The sequence below is a fragment of the Heliangelus exortis genome, chromosome 2 (assembly GCF_036169615.1).
Source record: "Heliangelus exortis chromosome 2, bHelExo1.hap1, whole genome shotgun sequence".
Classification (NCBI taxonomy): Eukaryota; Metazoa; Chordata; class Aves; order Apodiformes; family Trochilidae; genus Heliangelus; species Heliangelus exortis.
Window position 1 is genome coordinate 122,182,159 of NC_092423.1, and position 13,012 is coordinate 122,195,170.

At 48.2% G+C, this 13,012-nt stretch overlaps 1 protein-coding gene across 1 annotated transcript; it reads right to left on the reverse strand.

Moving 5' to 3' along the window:
• Positions 1-5,741: 5,741 nt before the first annotated feature.
• Positions 5,742-8,581, reverse strand: HEY1 (hes related family bHLH transcription factor with YRPW motif 1). The gene is made up of 5 exons (XM_071737826.1): positions 8,153-8,581; positions 7,917-7,992; positions 7,758-7,841; positions 7,560-7,641; positions 5,742-6,797 (listed from the first exon to the last, which is right to left on the reverse strand). The coding sequence occupies exons 1-5, from the start codon at positions 8,398-8,400 to the stop codon at positions 6,214-6,216; spliced, it is 1,074 nt and encodes a 357-aa protein (XP_071593927.1). The 5' UTR covers positions 8,401-8,581; the 3' UTR covers positions 5,742-6,213.
• Between the last annotated feature and the right edge of the window lie 4,431 nt (positions 8,582-13,012).

Genomic DNA, 13,012 nt, shown 5'->3' on the forward strand with positions numbered 1-13,012 from the left:
AGATGACCCTTTAGATCCAATGAAGACATTCACACACATTTGTTTCACCACCTTACTGGTTTTGAATTATGTGCCTAAGTCTTAGCACGTTACATCTGATTCTGGCTTACTGAGCAAAATTATGAGTACTAAGAGTATTACCTTCCCTACTCTGAATCGTTTACATACTTTTGTGCAGCTCATTTTGTCATCTGACATCGCTTATTTCCGTATCTTTGCAACAGGCAATGCAAACAATGCAACTCTTCATTCATCTGTTCCCAGCCCCAGTTTTCCTCTGATCCTGCACATCAGCCTTCCTTCCTGCTCCCTGCTATTCTCTCACAGAGCTGCTCCAGCAACTTTTCTGCAACATCCTTTCTTCTGTGAAGGCAGCACAAAACAGAGCAACACATGTGATGTTAGTGTTCAGCCTGCTGATGCTGTCTGTGCCAGGGCTTTACAGCTTACCTTGGGGAAACAGAAGGCACCTTGGAAAGCTCCAGGAAACCTTTTCAATGGGGAGAGAAGAGAGTGGTCTGCAGAGGCCCAGGTGAGCAGAAGCAATCATAGAATCATAGAATGTCAGGTTGGAAGAGACCTCAAGGATCGTCTGGTCCAACCCTTCTAATATTATTGTCTATATGATATCTCTCAGCACACCATCAAGCTGATACTTAAAACTTTCCAAAGTGGGAGAATCCACCACTTCCCCTGGGAGACCATTCCAATGTCTGACTGTCCGCATAGTGAAAAATTTTCCTCTTGTATTCAAACAGAATCTCCCCAGGACCAACTTGTGCCCATTGCCCCTCATCTTGCCCATGTGACTCCTTGTAAATGGGGAGTCTCCATCTTCTTTGTAGCTGCCCTTCAAGTACTGGAACATTGTTGTAAGGTCTCACATAAGCCTTCTCTTCTCAAGGCTGACCAGACCAAGAAGTGCAGAAGATGTGTAGAACTGGCTCCAGTTACATCTCTTTCCTTTCTAGGAGGCGTCTCCTGAAGAAAGCAGCCTGGTAGAAGACTCTGAAGAGGTCTGAGCAATGCAATGGGGTTGGAGATTCTATAAGCAGGCCAGAATGCCCTGAGTTCTCAGCTGTTTTAAGCACTTCAGTAAGTCCCTCCTGCATCATACAGCTGTGCAACATGATAAATTGAAAAAAAACAGTTGGAAGAGCTCAGGTGGCCAAGGCAGCCAATGGCATCCTGGCCTGTATCAGGAACAGTGTGGCCAACAGCCCTAGGGAAGGGATTCTTCCCCTGTACTCAGCACTGGTGAGGCCACACCTCAAGTCCTGGGTCCAGTTCTGAGCCCCTGGGAGATTGAGCCCCTGGGACCTTCTCTGGAGCAGGTCCAGAGAAGAGCAAGGAGGCTGTGAAGGGATCCAGCACAAGTCCTGTGAGGAAGGGCTGAGGGAGCTGGGGGTGTTCAGTCTGGAGAAGAGGAGGCTCAGGGGAGACCTCATCACTCTCTACAACTCCCTGAAAGGAGGGTGTAGCCGGGGGGGGTCGGTCTCTTCTCCCAGGCAGCTATCAGTAAGACAAGAGGGCGTGGACTTAAGCTCTGCCAGGGGAGGTTTAGGTTATATATTAGGAAGAAATTCTTTACAGAGAGGGTGATCAGGCATTCGAATGGACTGGCCAGGGAGATGGTGGATTCTCCATCCTTGGAGGTTTTTAAAAAGAGACTGAATATGGCACTCAGTGCCATGGTCTGGGAACCACAGTGGTAGTGGATTAAGGGTTGGACTTGATGATCTCAGAGGTCCTTTCCAACCTGGCTGATTCTGTGACTCTGTGAGAACTGCTGTCTGTGAACTCTGCTGCAAAGGCTTGAGGAAAGGGCACACAGTATGGGTCAAAGCAAGGCAGTTTGGTACACTCCTTCAGGCTCCATGAATTTGCATGGAACTAGCCGGAATAAAAGAGAAAAACATATAATAACCAAACACTTCCTTAATAAAAACTTTCATCAAATAATCACTTCAAACTCCAAGAAGATACCTTCAAGTATCTGTATCTTACTCGGCACTGGCATTTCAACATTTATTACTGCAGTCAAGCTGCTATATTGCAAGCATGAGTCAATGCCTGCATCTTATGGCTCCAGAAGAAAGGGACTGTTCTAATTTTTATTTATAAGCTGGGCGAGTAGAGAGAGAGGCATTCTGTTACAGGCAAAGCACACACTGCTCTGCGACGCTGAGTAGGCTTCTTAGGACATGGGCATATTTGTGGCTTAGTGTACTGAGTCACCTAGCAAGTACCACAACCCATCTCAGCAGCTATTCATGTAAGGCCTCAGAAAAGAGCTCTGTAAATTATTTTTGTTACCTTCCAGCACAAAGCCCATGACCTCCACTCTGTTCACTACAGACTTCCAGATCCATATAGAGTCTGCTATGGTCCAAACTGGGAGTTTCTGGCAGGAAGCACTTGTGAATATGCAGACAGTATAAAACAGGAAGAAGGATTTCAGTTTATCTGTGCTCTCTCAGGCTTGTTTGTTGCTTAGGGAAAAACAAAAACAAAACAAAAACAAAAGAAGCAAACAAAAAAAAAAACTCTGGCAGGCTTCCCACCACTCTGCAATAATCTAGGAAGGCTCCTGTCACCTGGGGACTCATGCTGATGTGTGAGTGAAGAGAGCAATTGCCAGGATTTATGGGGTTTTCAGCATGATCCTAATAAACTCTGTCACCCTACTACTGTTAAGATGGGAGCACTGAACGGAAACTGTCTTAAGAACTACTGACAGCTTCTTTCCAAAAGCTAAAAACCATCATTTTCATGAGCTATTCCTTTACACCAAAGCACAGTATGGATTTCAAAAGGTTTGTGTCTGGTTTTATGCAGTATTTACCAGCCCCTTAATCTTATTTTGTGTTCAAATCCAGCTTTCTTGATAAAGAAAGACAGTACTTGCTTATATGAAATACCACATCATCTTACATCCCCCACAAAGCTTTAGCCTGAGGATATCCGGACAGACACAGTTCATGCAAAGCACTTGAAGGTAGCTCTGGGGTCATGGGATCAAGACAGATATTCATTTCCTTTCTTCTCTGCCATCCCTATGGTTGTGGTCCTGAATTGCTCTTTTGCAATAGGGCAAACAAGTAATGTTTGGGGCTCAGGAGATATCTGTTGTCCACAGAAGCAAGGTTATTTTGCCTTTCTGAGTTTGTCTGTACAAACTTAGCATCCCATAGGAAAGAAAAATAGCAGAACATCTCAGAACTGTAGCTTTTGAGAAGCAACCCCATTTGTCATTCATATAGAAAACATCCAACTACCCCTGTCTCTTGATGAAACAAGAACAAGCACTGCTATCCCTCTTTCACAGATAATAAACCAGATATGGATTGCCAACCATGATTCACTAAGTTAGCAGAACAAGTATTAATACAGTTCTGAACATCCAACCCTAGTGCTTCAGCCTCTGGACCATGCTATTCCCATTTGAATTACTAGGTTTGGGGATTTCTTAGAATTCCCAGAATTCGTTCATACCCTTTCTACAATAACAATCAGTAGATTTTGAGTCTCTAAAAATTAATAGAGACTTACTGCAAAAGTTGAATTACATTAGTACCTTTTATTAATACCTTTGCCACTAGTAATGGAAAGAGAAGACAAGGGATATAGAAACCCCAGCAGCTAAACTTTTATTGCACTCTCTGCTTCTGAAGTCCATTCAAGGGTTGGACAGCAGGACAAAAATAATTATAGGGGTCTTTCTACACAAAAGAGCCAAGTATTTAGAGGCAGGCAAAGTCATTTGAATGTCAATGAAATAACCATTAAAAGCCTGAGAAGCATTGCCATTTATTAAAAGTTCTAAAGAACAGTTGCATGCACTATAGCTATCTTCCAGGTAGTTGTTAATTTGGTATAAAAACCTGCTAGAGACAGGGCAGAGCATAATTAAACAGGAGACAGTACACACTGTGAAAATGAAACTGGCTTTGGAATTTTACAGCCTCTTACTTCATGTTTCTACATGAAATACTATGCTCTAGAACCTCTCTTCGATGACAACTATGTATTTCTAGCTCCCACAGTGGTTTTCATTTCATTCCTAGCAGTGGTCCCCTCCAGCCTAGGGAAGAAGGTAAAACAAGGTTATGCACTTGAATGCCCTTCCACTCTTCCCAGCCTCACAGCAATCCTTCTTCCCAGAAAGCCTCTCATCAACGCCACTCCTTAATTGGCCCGAGAGCCCCTCTTTAAACAAAGCTCTTGTCTCCCACAGGGCTATTCTGGCAGAGCTAAATCCAGACAAGGACATGCCATTTACCAGCACAAGTGTACTATCAATTCAAATGTCCAGGGAAGAAGTGAGGTGTTTCCAGGAGAAGTTCTGCAGGTAGAGATTTGCAGCTAGGACAGACAGCATCTGGAGCAAACCTTCTGTCTACGCCTAAGCCTGTCAGGTTGTTACTTCAAGAACAAATGGAAGACACTACTAATACTGCTCAGCAACAAATATGGGATCACTTGGAGACCTCAAATAGATTCTGCACTACTGCACTGGAACAGGAGCTAAACCTGACTCAGGTACAAAACTTTGTTACAGAGATACAGGACAGACAAAGATTTCATGAGTTAGACAGGGAAGGGCTCTGCATTTGTAAAGATGATCACTTTTGAACACAAAAAGAGTATTCAGGGGTAATGCAACTCTAATTTCTCTTTAGCAGTAACCCTGGTGTCTTCCCTGCCTGCCCACACACAGTCAGGCAAATAAAAGTGACATGCAAAACATGTCCTAAATTTTCCTTCCTTCTGCTGTTACTCTGAGGCACTGTGGTCCCTTATGCACTCAGTAAGCATAGCCAAGTATGCCATAATATTCGAGAGAAAAGAAGTAAATACCAGTGCCCACAGTGAGACTGAGAAGCAATTGTTCCACATCTCCTGTGATTCCCATCAGCACAGAATTCTCCACTGACATACATCAGACAAGCATGTCATTTAAAATACTTGGTTCTTTTTTCTTTATTTAGGCACAACACAAATACAAGAGCAGTCAAACCCCGTCCAGTGGAACTCACTAGATAAACCTGTTCAGATTAAGATTCCCATGAAATCAACCCAAATGTATGTGTACACTCACGCAGTCTCACACACACAAGAATGCAGCAGAACCCGTACAAAATGAGAAGTGACACTGAACTGCACGTCAGTGGAAAACACTACAGAAAAATCAACCAGTTAGGATTCATCTAAGTAACAAGGCTGCTCACTGAAGGGGTTCCCACAGTACCATTCCATTGGCAATTTAAATACCAGCATCACTTCTCTCAGGTGCAAATGTGAAGCTTCAGCAGGGAAGGAGCCCGAGCTCAGTCACCCAAAAATACAAGTTAACAGAACAATTATTCCACTGTAACTCGCAGCAGAATCTGGCCCTATGACATTTGTATGCATATGACTGGCTCCAGCTGGAGAACCACTGCAGGTGACAACTTCATTTTCCCTTCAGTTCCCCAGCAAATAAATCCACCACCAATATAGTGTATAATTTGGCTTTTGCACCCTCTCTACTCCGGGGTTTGCTCTCAAGCATGTATGGCTCCTTTTAGTGGAAGAAATAGCAGTAGAAGTTTTCTGCTGTGAGTATACATCCACTAGAATAAAACCACCAAATATACCAAACCACTGCAGTAGAAAAAAAAAATGGGCTCTCAGATAAAAACTGGTCATGCTGGTCCATCTGATTTGTCAACGCTGTGTTCAGAAATATAAGACTCAAATATAGTTCACAAAAGAGTAATTATTTATAGAACATCTCAATGTCAAAATACTAACAAAAAAACAGATTGTTAATTCTGAGAAGGGTGATTTTGAAAAAATAATAACTAAGCTAGGCCTTCGCTAACAGGTGATATCTCTTCATAAAAAGATGGTCTGACTTACTCAGGAAGAATGAAACATTTGAAACAAACTGTTTACAAAAGTGATTTAAATGCTCACCACAGATCTAACACAAGTGTTAACAACCACTATTGTAACTTTATTTTTGGACAACTTCAGCAACTATTTAAAAAAAAAATTGCTAATACAAAAAGTAGAAAAAAAAAATAATCCAGAGACAGTTTTTAGACAAACTTAGTTAAGGTGAAGCTGTACCTTTGTCCCAGTTATTAAGAACTTCAATTTTAAGCGTGGCGTAACCCAGCTCAGCTAGGTTTGTAGGCTTCCCCACCCTTACTAAAGAGTTAGTCCTTAGAAGGCTCCAATCTCAGTCCCCCAGGGTCTGTATGGTTTGCCAAGGGCTCCTGGCTGCGTTGGTGCAGAGGGGCTCAGCACGTTGGGGGACAGCAGATGGAAGGAGCCAAACGAAAAAGGGAACGCAGAGAGAGATGCCATGGAGGAGAGAAGAGGTGGAGACAGTTTGGTAGTAGATGTGACCACGGGGAGCACTGGTCCAACGCTGCCATTTGGGGGCACTCTGAGGGAGGAAGTTTCACCATGTGGGGCTGCAATTCTGGTCTGGTGATGTGGTTCTGTGGATGATGCTGTAGTACTGGTATTACCGTGCCCGTTTTGAGCCAGCAGCAGCGGGTGAGATATGTGAGGGTGATGTCCAAAGGCACTGCCCCAAGGAATGTGTCCAATGCCAGTGTGTGCACTACTTGCTGCTTCCCGTTGAGAGGCGTAGTTATTGAGATGAGACACAAGTCGGACTCGCAGAGGGTCAGAGGCATCCAGACCCTCTATAATACTGAGGTACCGAGCAACTTCAGCCAGGCACTCTCGAAACCCAAGGCTCCGATAATCCATAGCCAAAGCATGGGCATCAAAATAACCTGAGAGAAAACAACAAAGAATGGACTTTTAAGATGCTGTTTTCTAGTCATCGTCTACATGCAGCCTCCCCACTCCACCCTCCCCTATAAGCATGTTTCACTTGGATGTGGTTACTGTTCCCAACCATAGACTAGCTGCCAAAATGCTGCTTTTTTTTTTTTTTTTGTCTAACAAGCTTTTCTTTTATATCTGTGCTGTGATGCTGCAAGTCCCAAGACCAGTCACAGAGTGCCATTTTTAAACTGAAATTGCACATTGCCACTAAAGGAAAGTACTTTTGTTCTTTTTGTGTCTCCCCAGTGCAAGCAAAACCACAGTGTAGTGAAATTCATTAAAAACACAATTTATCGGGGGGGGACTTCTGCAGGCAACATATTTTTTTTCCTAAAACTGCATGTCACCATTTTTGTTAATCCTCTTCACTACACATTTCATTCTGTGTTATGGGGTTTTTTTTCTAGTTTCTGTTCTGAACTTTTAGAAAGTTAGAGAAATATTTGACACCAACAAAAACTTTTTGTTTTCCAAGTTGCCAGGAGCAGATTCACCCCACAGTGCTGCCACATAACCTGGAGCTAGCACTGTAAAATGTTGCAGTGCTAGAAATGCTACAAATCTTGTCAAGTAGAAGAAAGTCAGAAAGTCCCAAGTTTCTGATGAAACATGAGTTTCCATTCACTTTCTCCGGGCACTGTGGGCACTGCTGCCACAGCAGCCTCTCTGCAGGGCTGTGGACCCCCTGGTAAGACACAAAACTTTACCTTTCCCTCCAGCAGTATGCAGCATTTTCAGATGATCGACAGTCATCTGCAGAATCTCTGCTTTTTCCAGCTTGGCTGATCCCTAGGGGAGAAAGAGAAGGGGAGAACTTTTTAGGCAGAGCCATTGAGGCTGAAGAGGGGCGACCCTTCCTCCCGGGAGCAAGTGGGGAGGCAGTGCGGGGGATCCCTGGGCGCTACCTGCTTCTCAAAGGCGCTGGGCACCAGCCTCCTCAGCTCGGACAGGCTGTTGTTGATGCGATCGCGGCGGCGTTTCTCAATGATCTAGGGCAAAAAGCGGGGGTCAGGGGGCTGCGGGACGGGGCTACGGGGACCCGTGGCCGCCCGGCGGGCACTCACCCCTCGGCGCCTCTTCCTGGCCAGGATCTGCGAGGTGGTGGATGGAGACATGGAGCCGGCGGCCGAGCTCAGGTTCCTGCGGGGAGCAGCGGGACACCGGGTCACCACAGGCACCGCCGGCCCGGGGAGGTAGAGGGGCGATGGGGCGGGTGAGGATGTCGGAGCTGCGCGGGGCTGAGGAGGGGGAAAGGGGCGCGGGGTCGCCTGACGGCGCCCACCCTTTGCCTTGCGCTCACCCGTTCTCGTCCGCGCTCTCCTTCTCCACCTCGACGGCCTCGTCCAGCTCCTCGCTGTCGGACGAGCTGTACTCGGGGTGCACCCGCTTCATGGCGGCGGCGGCGGCGGCGGCGGTGGGGGGAGGATGTGGGGGGTGTGGGTGATGTTGCGGGGGACGCGGGCGCCCCTCGGGGAGGCGGCGGGCGGCGCGCGGCAGGAGGGCGCCCAGAGCGCGCCCCGCACCTCGCCCGGCGCCCGTCTCCCCCATGGCGTTCCCACGCCGCGCCTCGTACCCACCACGGGCAGGCGGCGGGCGGGCAGGCAAACACACAGACAGGCAGGCAGGCAGGCAGACAGGCAGACAGGCAGACAGGCAGACAGGCACACACACAGACAGGCAGACAGGCACACACACAGACACGCAGACAGACAGACACACAGCCGCCCGTCCGTCCGTCCGTCAGTTGTCCGGGCAGTGCGCGCCCGCCGCCGTCCGCCGCCCAGCACCGCCACGCGCGGCCCCCGCCGCTCCCATTGGCCGCCACCGCGCCCGCCTCAGCCAATGGCCGCCGTCCGCCGCCGAGGCCACGCCCACCCCGGGCTCCCGAGCGGGGCGCGGGGGGAGGAGAAGACGGAGCGGGGGGAGGGGGGGGGAGGTGTGGCCGCGCGCCGCCGGCCGTGGGAAAGCGGCGCGAGGAAAGCGGCAGGCGGCGGCGCTCCGGCGCGCGGCAGTGGCGGGCGCCGCGTGCGGGCCCCGACGGCGGGGGCGGGGGAGGAGGAGGGGGAGGAGAAGGAGAAGGAAGGGGGTGGGGATGATGATGGTGGGAGGACACAACACACACAAATCCCGGGCTGGGGAACCAGCGAAGGGCAGGACAGCTGCGGGGTGCCCCCAGGGTTGCCTTAGCGTTGCCTCCCTCCCTCCCCCCCCTCCCCCCCTCCCTCCCGGCGGGATCCCCGGTATCCCGAGCCTTGCAGGCTGCTGACAGCCCGTGCGGGATTCTGCGGAGGCCGGCGGGGCTCTGGAACTGGTTTCCCGGGGCTGTGGCAGCGGGGCCGTGGGGTGCTGCGTGAGGAGAGGAGGGAGCCTGAGTGGGAGCAGCGTTCACTCCTTCCAAACACCGAGCTGAATGGGTGGCTGAAGCCTAAAAAGTTGAGGAGGGTTAAAATGTTTTTTGTTTCGTTTTGTGGAAAGGAGTTCAAGGTGTCCCTCTTGACAGTGCCTTTCAAAACTGCGAATCTGGCAGCCAAATCCTTGTCTCCCCTCCAGTATTTCGGAGGTGGGGAGAAGCAGGAGCAGCTTTTAAGGAGCTGAAGACAAATGCGCTTTGCTGTTGGCAGGGAATAAAGATGCCGGGAAGGGCCAGCGCTGCATGCGGTGTGTGCAGGGTGCTCAGCATTGCACTAAGCCGGGTCCTCAACGTGGGTGCTGCATTTTTTCCCCCAAATTACAGTGTTTCCCAGCACAACTCCTCATTCCACCGGCTTTCTCAGACTGAGGTGCTGGCAAAATGGGACAGACAAAATTAGGGCATACTCTTTGAGGTGGTTTCATAATAATTAAATTTTCATTTACATGAAAGCCTTTCAACTAAGGCGCCTTTTCTGAACCGATTCTTTTGTGTTGTGCAATTGAAGGGGCTGGAGGATAAGTAAGATGTGCGTGGTGTGACACAAAGAATTGATGAACCTGGGTTTACCCATTTAAGGACTACTGGTTTAGGTAAAAGTTCTTGGCAGAGTTGCCCTAGATTTCACCCAGTTGCCCAAGTTTTTGCAGAGCACCTCTGGTGGGAAGGCAAGTGGAAGCAAGGACCAGGCTAAAGGCAGTAAAAGAGGAGCTGCAGCTAAGAGGACAGAAACAGTTGTGCAGCCATCTCTAAGTAGCTAACAGAAGACAATAAATACTCTGTTCCTATATTATATTGTTCATAAATCTATCCTTCCTGCAATGCTATAATTAAGCTTGTGTCAGCACTTCAGTTTCATCCACCTTTCCAGCCTCCATATGTTTGTTGTGAGACATTTTGGACTCAGTGATCTTGAAGATCTTTTCCAGCCAAGGTAATTCTGTGATTCTGTCTGTGATCTCTGCCTACACCACTTGCTTTTACAGGACCAAAAGCCAGGTGAGTGGAAGGAGCAGTGACATGTGTGCCTTTTTGGCCTGCAGACTACACACCAAAGTTCTCCCATCCAGGCATGTGTATGTCTTCTTCAAGCTATGGGGGGAAAAAAAAAAAAAAAAAAAAAAGGCATTGTAAAAGAAAAGCATTCACAGCTTGTGAGTAGAGCTCTGGCCACCCAGGCTCCCAGCAGTCCCATTCTGGAGCTGGCCCCCATTCTAAGATCTGTGGGGCTAGGCCACCTCCAAAGATCTTTCAGAGCTTGAGGAGATGCTGATTTCTTTGAATGACTTAAAGGTCTGGTCAGGTGGATGGGCAAGTAGAGTGTCACTGGGCCTCATCGAGGGCAATTGCAGTTGTCTATCAGCTGCCATGGGAAACTAAGAAATGTTTGCCCATGTGTGGTTTGGATCTTGCCATCCAGCACTAGAAGGAGCTTGCAGCAACGCCAGTTTTAATTTATTCTTGTGCTTTTCTGGTAGTAGGCAGAGCCTGATTCTCAGTAGTGGTCTAATTGTTCAACGGTGGCCAAAAGGGCAGCTTTACTAGCCAGAAATTGCCAACACGTTGAGACAAAGCTGTCATGCACCTCTCTCACCAGGAGGGCAGGCGGGAGAGCAGCCTTTTGCTCTCACCAGAGACCGAGGAAATTAAAATGACAGTGCACAGGAAGACAGCACTTCTAAAAAGAGCTTTATTTCAGACCCCACTGATACCTTCACAGTAATGAGGCAATGAACTTTAGGAAATGACAGCCTTCTCTCATGTCCCCTACATCATTATTGGACCTCTACTCTCCTGCTTCATGCTAATAGTGAATGCATCCTCTTGCCTTCTACCTGCCCACCTCTGACTACAGCTCTGACTCTGCCTCAGTCTCCCCACCATCCAAACATTTCATCCCGCAGCTGCACTCCACACCCCTCTCTATCACACAGCAGCTTGCTTCTCTACCCCTCCCCTCCCTCTTCCCTGCTTCTCCATAGCTTCCAAGTCTGCCACAACTCCACAATTCCAGCCGCAGGCTCTGGACCCACATCTGTCTGCCCCGACACTGGAAGCAGGAATGGCAGGACTGGGAAAAGTCATCACAGGAAAGCAGAGACTCAGGTTTGAAACTGGCAGGAACTGCTGGTCTCGGCTGTCCCTTTGAAGGGAGTGGTGTCACTTTGTGTCTGCACCCCCATCATGTTTCTTTGTTGACTGCCTCCCACGGCAATTTTGGCACTAGTCAGAGGCCCACTGAAAGATCTTTTGAGCTGTTTATTGCTGCTGCAGGCTTCCCCCCAGCAGAGACCTGCCACTGCTGACCCTTGCTCTAGTGCATGCACTAAATTAACTCCCATCTCCTTCCTTTAGGTCTTCTCTCCCAAGGGAGCAAGTGCTTTGAAGAGTAATCCCGTCAACCTGTCACCCCGAGTCCCGGAAACTCGCCGTTACTATGGTTACTGTGCCCAATTCAACCGGTGGCTCTGGCACTCACATTGCAGCCAAGCAAACACAGCAAACTCCCCCCCAACACACACCACCCTCTCGTCTCCCCCCTTCCCCATATATCAAGCTGCAGCATCAGCTCTGCAAGCAAGAAGTTGCTGCTCCAAATCTTGTGGGTTTTATTTACTAAATTCTGGCTGAATGTGTCAATTGTTGGCACCACTGGCACGGTTCAAAACTAGTTACAGATCGAATGGAAGCACTTGAGAAGTGAATGGGAGCAACAGAAGCAGTTTTTAGACTCCTTGCATGATCTGTTATCAGTACTGTGACTGAGAAGGTGTTCTCCCAGGACCTGAACACTGAAATTCACATCTGCACATCTCTGAGGTCCAGATAACCCACTCAGAAGTTAAGCTTGGGTGTTCTCTAAGCATGCTGGCCCCAAAATCTGCCGTGCAGATCCTGTGCATCTTTGTGCTGGAGCAAGGTAGCCACTGCTGCAGAAAGACACAAACATTTCATGTTCACAGTCATGTGCACCTGTAGTGATGTCCAGGTTGTCAAGACTTTTCTGTCTTGAGGCTGACCAGGGACAGGGATAATTTTTGCATCAAAGTCCTTACTCTAAGGAGAATGCCTCAGCTGCAACACCTTTGCTGCAGCGTAGGTTTCAGCTCTCATTTTTTTGGAAGTAGTGTACAGCTATAAATAAGCAAGACTATCACTGTCAGCATATTAGCAGCAGCAGTACAGACAGATTTCTCTTCTGGGTGGCTCCAAACAATGCAGGCAGACATTGCATTTACCTGATTAGGCTCATCTCCAAACCCAGGCTTGGCTATAGCTGCGTACAAGGCTGATCTTTGAATGTGCAATCAAGATGCTGACAGGCAACTACCACATATTCAGACAGCCTTCTGATTGAGGGGAGAACAGGCAGATTGGCTAGTTTATCACCTGGTTTCCTTCCCAATCAATTCAATCCCTTTTTTCTTTTTATGCAAGCCTCCCTCTGGGCCAAGGCAGCAGCTTCTTCCACTAGACAACCCTTCCTCCATTCCCTAAGCATAGTCTATCCTGTGCACTTGAAGGAGGCCAAGATCCTACAGAAGGAATGGCACCAAGTCATGTAAATCAATAGCTGTATCGTAACAGATGCAAGAGAGGGGCTGACTTGGGGTGGAATTGTGTAGAAAATTCTGGTTTAGTTTGCAGCCATCTTTGCTCTTAGTTACAGGAAGTGACCTAATACCCGTGTGTATAAGAGTGTACCTTCTGCATAAAATCATACAAGAAACTCAGTAGCACGTTTTGGGT